Below are 8,495 nucleotides of genomic sequence, written 5' to 3'. Positions count from 1 at the left end.
ATTTCAATTCTTTTGTTATTGAGAACGTAATTTTGCAGACAGAAAAGAATAACATCTAACTTTACTGAAGAAATAAACCAAAATTCTGACAGAAGAATGCTAACAATCAATTATCACATAAAGCTGTCCAATATTTTAGCTATTTACTCCATTTAAGAAGTCAAAATATTGCATTTGCATTCAAGGAGGAGGTGGGTTACTTTTAACTGCGCCACCCTGTACAAAAGCTATAAATGTTAAGTCTGTCTTCCTTCAGCCTATATGCTAAGCTAAGTTGTAGAGTCAGTATTGTCTTGCAGATTCCTACTTTTCTCCTTAAGCCTAACTGTTCTTTCCTGAGGTTAGCTTCTACAAATTTTTCCATTCTTCTGTAAATAATTTGAATCATCATTTTTGCAATCATGACTTATTAAACTGATATTTCAATAATATTCATACCTGCTGCACCTGCCATCTTTGGAATGGAAATGGTTACATTCTTTGTGAAGTCTGAGGTTATTTTAGCTGTCTCACAAGTCTTACACACCAGTTGGAATAGTGGCTTTCCCAAGCATTTCAAAAATTTTAAGTATACCACCTTGTTTCAACTTACATCTTTGAGTGCTCTGTGAAATTTTTCTCACAGTACCATATTTCCCATCTCACCTTCATCTATTTTCTCCTTTATTTGTATAATACTGTTCCTACCTTCAAGTCTGATTCCCTTTGTACAAATTCTCTTTATAACCCTTCCACCTTTCAGCCTTCTCTTCTTTGCTTAGTAGTGGCTTACCATCTGAGCCCTTAATATTCAGAAAGGCACTTCTCTTTCCTTTGATGTCATCTGTCTTTCCTGTAGTCCTACATCTGTTCATCTACAGCCTTACATTTCTCATCTAATCATTCTTATTTTGCCATTTTGCACTTCCTGTTGATCTTATTTTTTGGACATCTGTATTCTCCTTCCTGTGCTTCATATAAAGCATTTTTATATTTTCTCCTTTCATCAGTATATCTAGTTGAAAAATACTGGAAAACAAAAACATTGCAACAGTTTCTGGAACAATACATCATGGTTGGGCCCATGATATGGCCTGTAAAATTGTTTAATGTCAGTCTAAGGACCATTATTCCATAAGGAATAGTGATACAGGCATTCTTGAGTGTTTGCTTACAAATCTATCTTCAGTGAAAGATAAGAAGTGCATTTTTCTAGGCCTTAGCTATCATTATTTTAACCCAACTTAACATCTGTATGACCACACTGACCATTCCATTCACTGTGTGAATTATATGCCACACACCCTGTAAGGATTTCTGGAAAGCACTACCTACAGTATGGCAGTACATTCAGTTATGATCTGTCATGTGTAGCTTGTCTTGGAGTTGCAAGTGGCAGTTCCTGTGGATATTAGCAAGTTATCATAATAATGTGATTTGCCTTGTTTAGTAATCCTACTGCAGGTACAAGTGGAAGCATTGTCTATCTCTGGCGAGGGAAGCCACTGATATTGTTCACTGGTCACATGTAATTGCTTAGCAGGCCAATGTAAAGTTGTGTTTGGATAGTGACTGCCATGTGTTTTGATTACAACATGACTAGAATGTTGGGCCTGTTATCTGCACTATATGAGCTGGTACACATTTCTGTATGAGACAGAGAGAGAGAGAGAGAGAGAGAGAGAGAGAGAGAGAGATCTCACGCATTATGCTTGGAACATAAATGCAATGCACATGCACAACAAAGTAGTCATAGTTGGAATTGTATCAATTTCAATCATGAACTATTATTGTTTGCTTTTGTGGACTAATTTATAATTTAATCTGTTGTAACATAATGTTAATTTTGTACTAAACTGGCCCTAAAGCGTCTATGTAGGAGTTCCTGATGTAAGTTCCAACAAGTATGCCAGCCACATACATAATGTGTTGCACCTGTGAGAATAAGCATATTTTTCTTATGATATGCCACTTAGCTGAACTGGAAAGCCTGTTAAAGCACTCTCACACAGCAACACAAAAAACATCCATAATGAATGCACTTACAGGCAGTTTATGCAGTGAGTTTTCATTTTTCCTTTACATTCTTATCTAGATACAGATCTTTACACAAAGATACAGTTGAATTCAACGTATTTCATTTGTTTAATACAAAGAGATGAGGTGGTCTCATTGTTTACAATATCTGCTGGTGAAAAACCCAGGCCACAAAACATTAAGGCAAATAATTTTTCTACAAGAGAAAAGACAGATTTAAGCTAATCTGCTTAAAACAAAAAAAAAAATATTTAACTCTGACTGCTGTTAGTCTCCCCGACTGGCAACAGCAGCAACTAGAGCTGCTCCTCTTCCACTTCCATCTTCTGACAACATTAACTTGAACTGTAATACAAATATTTTTTTAAATTTGTATGTTCATTTTAAAGTAATAGCTACTAATAGTTTTGAAACACTAATTAAAACAGCAGTTACAGTATTAAGTGGTGAGCAAGCATTTCCTTAATACTCCAATAACTACATCAACATTTATGTCCACACTGTGTAAACCACTCTGAAGTGCACAGCAGAGGGCATTTACTGATGTATCAGTTATTATGACTTCTTCCCATTCCATACATGTATGGAGTGCAGGAAGAATGACTGTTTAAATGCCCCTGCGCACACTGAAATTAGCTTAATCTTATCATCCCTACAGGAGCAATACGTATGGGATTGTAAAATATTCTTAAGATTCACCAGACTCTTAATTCAATTATAGTTTTTAGAACTTTATAAGTACAGTTCTTCAGGATTGTTTGCATCTAACTTCAAGTGTCCATCAGTTCAGTTTCTTCAGCATCTCTGTGAGAGTCTCCCACAGGTCAAACAAACCTGTGATCATTTGTGCTGCCCTTCACTGTATATATTCGACATTCCCTTTAAGTCCTATTTAGTACAAGTCCCAAACACTTGAGGAATATTCTAGGATGGGTCACATTAGTGTTTTGTACGCAATTTCCTTTGTAGACTGATTTCATTTCCTTAGTAGTATTCAATGAGGAATTTACAGGGTCCAGTTGTGACTTGTTGATGTCATAGTAATAGGAGACCACAGTTAACATTTTGGTGAAGTGCACAATTTTCCATTTCTCAACATTTAAAGCAAGTTGCCAATTGTTGTCTCACTTAGAAATCTACATTCTTGCTCTTCAACAGTAACATGGCTACTGGGTAAAAACACATGATTAATCAGATTTTACATAAAAAACCTTACATTTATGATCACAGACACAATATAGAAACTCAACATGTGGTCTACACTCAAGCAGAGATGGTTTTTTTGTCAACTGAAAGAGGTATGCCAGAGCTATTTGGTAATAGTTTGCTACATTAAATGAGAAAATTTTTGACAGCTTAAATGTCAGTTCCTCAAAATTTAAGAATAATTGATACTGTTTGTCAGCATAGAATGAACTTTTTGCCAAGAGCTCAGAGAAAAAAATTAAAAAATATTTAATGAGCAGATTCATTCAGTTTGAATATCTACTCTTTTGTAGGGCAGATCACAAGACTTAATGAGTAGATGAAGTCATCCATAATGTATTTACAGATCACAGAATGAATTTTTCACTCTGCAGTGGAGTGTGCACTGATGTGAAACTTCTTGCCACATTAATACTGCATGCCAAACCAGGATTCAAACCCAGGACCTTTGCCTTTCATGGAAAAGTGCTTTACCAAGTAAGTTACCCAAACATGACTCACATCTCGTCCTCACAGCTTTACTACCGCCACATCCTTTCTTACAGGAATGCTAGCCCCACAAGGTATGCTACCTGTCATGGTAGCAACCTATAAAATTTCAAGATGAGCAATAGCTAATATGAGAGACAATGAATTCTATGCTATTTATAGCATCATAGAACCAACAGAGCATATATGATTCTGGCTAGTGGTATACACGATAATGAAAGATAATGCATGGAATTTCTGTGCCTGTGGAACAAAATCTCCAAAAAGGATCTACCCAGAACCATGAATTAATGACAGCTTGGTATGAAAGTTGGGAGTATTTCTCCTCTGTTGATGTGCAAACTGGTCGTTAAGATTGATGAGGTCGAGTGTAGTAAGACTACTTTCATAGTGCACCTAATGGTGTCTATGAAATAAGTGTCATGTAATCTACTCTTCAAATGTGTGATGTATAACTTGCCGCAAATCTTAAAGTGGACGAATAGTTTTTGCGGCCTAAATGTCTTGTCATTTTTTGATGATGCATAAAGAACATTTAAGCCATTTAATGCCATTTAATGCCCATACTGAGATATTTTATGTATGGCTCTGAGGTCTGCCACCAAATCATATTTTGTAAACCACACAAAATTTTTTAAGGACTCTACCCCTGTGAAATTGAGGAATTTGTTGGGTGATGACAAAGATGATCTAACCCTCAGGAATGAGATTCCTTGTGAATGTGGAATGACATATATTGGCCAAACAACTTGTACAGTATAAGATGTGTGTAATGTACACTACATCCATATACATCTGAGCCAAGTGGAAAAATATACAATAGCAGAGAATAGCCACAGTACATGACACCACACAATATACAAGAGGACAAAGATTATACACTCAGTTTCATCTATGGGACCCATGGAATAAAGGAGACAGTACTATAATTGGTAATCTAATAATTTAATAATGCAATAATGGAGGATCCACCTAGCTACCAATTTCTGTTTGGCTCCCAGTCACAGTGATGTTTGGCAGCAGCACTGGTGACTTGGTGCATGCATGAAAGGCCACAGTTCATTTCCCTGCAGGGGCTCTGGACTTAATATTGATAATTTCAAGCAGTTACTTTGAAGAAATATTGCGGGATTTACAAAACATTATCTGGGACAGACCCAGAGCTTTATAATGAAATCACCTGGAAAAGCCTGAAGAGTCATGAGAAAATGTTTCTTTGCAGCCCAAGAAATAAAAAATCTTCAGCTTGCTTATAGGAATGGAGTCCTCCTTGATATGTAAAAATAATGGGTGTAAGAAATTTTGCAATTCCTCAACACATTAATGGCAGAAGATATTGCATTGGACTATGTTTCCTTTATCAGAGCATCATGAAGGATTTCAGTTCCAAGCCAAACTACTGCGAATATTGCTACAGGATGATGTCAAATATTTCTGGAACAAGGTGCAGGAAAGGTTTCCTTTTCTCCTTAAGCAGGTGCCAATGGCCTCTTCAGTCTTGACATTGTACAGTAAGTATGTGAAGATGGAATTACACACTGACATTAGCATTTATGAAATAAGTGCACTTCTCATGTCAAGCCCAAAAGCTACTGAAAAAAACAAACACGTGTGCCTTCAGAGTATTCTCACAGTCTGAGAAGAATTATCCCAGACTGTAAAAGAGTACCTTTCAGTTATTTGATTGGCCAGTAAGTATTTTGCAGACAATTCACTGTTCTAGTGGACTACTATTCTTCATGATGGCTGACATTCTTGAAAGGATCTGTCAGGGGGAGGCTGGCAAGATAAGCACTGAGGCTTCAGGAGTAGTCTTATGCTGCGTGCAAAATCAACATATATGTACCTCGGTACCCTTTAAATTTAACAGCCATCTTACTGTTCCTTACAACATTCACCTTTAAAATTTATAATCTTTTGCATGTGTTTGAACAAATTCTATAGTACCTCAAAAACATGGTCTTGGATGGATTTAACATTTTTTTAATGTGATAAAAACCATTGTTTATCCACTTTCTGTTTGACATTATGGATCAAAAAGAAGTCATTAGGCAATTAATCAGCTGAATATGGCCAATGAGACATTAATTCAGTCATGTTATGTGTCAAATAATGGATCGTTTGACAGTATGTGACAGTTGGCATTGCCATGATGAAGAAAGATGTAACATTCTCAGCTGTTTCTCATGATTCCATCGGTGACTTGTGGTAAATATATTGTTCTGTATCATTCAGCAGTTAACTGTTCTTTGATACTCTGAAGCAATTATTGCAACGTGTTCAATGTAATCAAGGAAACGAACATTTTCTTGGAGGGGCTTCTCGGATGAACTACTTTTGTTGATTTTGGTTCATTTTGGAAAACCCAAACAATTGATTTTGGTTGACTTTCACAACATTTATCAATGGAGGAAGTGTACTCAACATGAAATTCTACAAACAAATAGTAAACACTCTTTTATGAATATAATTGATTACCAAAAGGTGAACAAAGTGATAGAGGCATTGTTTTTGAGTTAGATCTTTAGAAAAAAACTGTATCTTTCAAGACTTGCTGTAAACAAACAACAGTATTAATTTCTGGGCTGCTATTGTTTTGCCAGAAACAAATGACATACTTTAAAATAATAATAATAGCTCCATCTAGTGGTCATTTGTAGATTAAAGGGTGTTCTTGTATCAAGTCTATTGCAAATTCTAATGAAGGGAACCATTTTAGTGGGGCTGTTCATACTTATATTTGCTGACTAACTTTCAGTGTCCATATAAGAGGTGTGTTTTTTAAGTACGTACCGTTTTGGAAAAAAAAAAAAAGGTGCTAAGATATATCAATAATTTTATTTTTACACGAAAGCCTGTACCTTAATCTACTTTTCTACATAATTTCTGTCAATACTGAGACACTTGTCATAATGTTGTACCAGTTTTTGAATACCCTCCTCACAGAGGGGACTGATGACCATAGATGTTAAGTCCCATAGTGCTCTGAGCCATTTGAACCTCCTCACAGAAGTCTGCCGCCTGACTTGTTAACCACTGCATCACCACTGTTTTGACTTCATCATCGTCTTGAAGACACTGACCGCCCAGGTGTTTCTTCAAGTACAGGAACAGATGGTAGTCACTGGGCACAAGATCAGGGCTGTACGGAGGATGATCTAGAGTTTCCCATCAAAATATGTGATGAGATCTTTGGTCTGATTTGCCACATGTGGACGGGCATTGTCTTGCAGCAAAACGATGCTGCATTGATTGTCTCATTATTAGGCAGAAATTCCACAAGCAATACTCATTTTCTGTCCCAAAAAAATTTGCACATGTTTTTCCAGGCAGAAATTGTTTACTGAAACTTCACTTATCTGGGTGAATCTGAATGCCGCCATTCTATGGACTGTAGCTTTGATTCTGGTGTGACGTAGGCCAACCATGTTTCATCGCCCATAACAATTTGGGTTACGAAATCATCACTGTCGTTGTGGTACCTCTCAAGTAAAGTCAATGCACTGTCTAAACGTTTGGTTTTGTGCACATCTGTCAACATTTTCGGTACCCAATGTGCGCAAAATTTTTGGTAATTCAAGTGCTCGGTCACAATGCCATACAAAACACTACGAAAAACATTAGGAAAGTCATCCCACAAGGAGGAAATCATAAAGCTTCTGTTTCCTCTCACCTTATTGTCCACTTCCTGCACCAAACTTTCATTAACGACTGAAGGACGCCATTGTTCATGATGCACATTTGTGTGGCCATTCCTACCATTCCATCACTCATAATGTTTTCTCCGTAAACTGCACAGATCTCACGATGAATATCGATCGCTTTTAGGCCTTTAGCACTAAGAAATCTTATAACAGCCTCGTACTTCACAGTCAGCGAGACTCACAATTATCGGAGGCATCTTAAACACTCAGTACACAACATAAACAAGGAAGAATCAGACTGTAATGGCGTCAGTGCTTAGACAACCAGATGGAGGTACCCAGTGCTTATGCGCAGGATGCCAATCGCAGCACTGCGGCTGCGGTGTGGCAAAACGGTACTTACTTAAAAAACATGCCTCTTAGCAGCCCAGACTGAGTCAATCACATCAATGTGTATGAGCAGAAGTATAATTATATAGAGTATCAAGCAGAACTTTTAACTGGATTTCTTGCTAGGGCAGAGGCAGCTTATCATCTTGGATGGGGTGTCATCAACAGAAGTAGAAGCTGACTTCGGACATGCTTCATGGAAGTGTGTTGGAACACTGGTTGTTCATGTTGTATAATTGTATATTGATGACTTGGCATAAAATACTAGTAGTAACCTCAAACTTTTCTCAGATGATACAGTTATCTGTAACGAAGTACTGTCTGAAAAACGATGCACAAATATCCAGCTAGATCTGGGTAAGATTTTAAGGTAGTGTGCACATTAGAACTTGCTTTAAATGTTCAGAAATGTAAAACTGTGCACTTCACAAGATGAAAAACATAGTATCCTACAACTACATTATCAAAGAGTCACAATAGGTATGCTCAGCAAACGTGTGTCTAGTTTACAATTTATTATTAGTTCCTTGAAGATGGATATCAAGAAACTTAAAGAAGAAAAAAGTGAACGGAACATGACAAAATCGTGCCAAGAAAGTACGAATATGTCAGAAATTTGGACGGAAGTGAAATACAAAAGACACAAACAGATAATACAAGATACAGAAAGAGGTGAAAGAAACATAAATGTAGTGAACGAAAATTACTTTCAAGCTCTTTCGACTACTGATTGTGACAGTGTTGTTAACA

General features: G+C 36.8%; 1 protein-coding gene across 1 annotated transcript in view; it reads right to left on the bottom strand.

Annotated features, from left to right (window-relative positions):
* Nucleotides 1–2,105: 2,105 nt before the first annotated feature.
* The window catches only part of LOC124795869 (hexokinase type 2-like), a 238,978-nt gene continuing 232,588 nt past the window's right edge, over nucleotides 2,106–8,495 (bottom strand). Inside the window, exon 11 of the mRNA XM_047259951.1 lies at nucleotides 2,106–2,361. Coding sequence (XP_047115907.1) covers nucleotides 2,284–2,361 — 78 coding nt within the window. The 3' untranslated portion in view covers nucleotides 2,106–2,283. The remainder of the gene's footprint in view (nucleotides 2,362–8,495) is intronic.

The sequence above is a fragment of the Schistocerca piceifrons genome, chromosome 4 (genome assembly GCF_021461385.2).
Source record: "Schistocerca piceifrons isolate TAMUIC-IGC-003096 chromosome 4, iqSchPice1.1, whole genome shotgun sequence".
NCBI classification, from domain to species: domain Eukaryota; kingdom Metazoa; phylum Arthropoda; class Insecta; order Orthoptera; family Acrididae; genus Schistocerca; species Schistocerca piceifrons.
The sequence above is the reverse complement of the archived record's forward strand: the minus strand, read 5'-3'. Positions and strand labels throughout refer to the sequence as shown.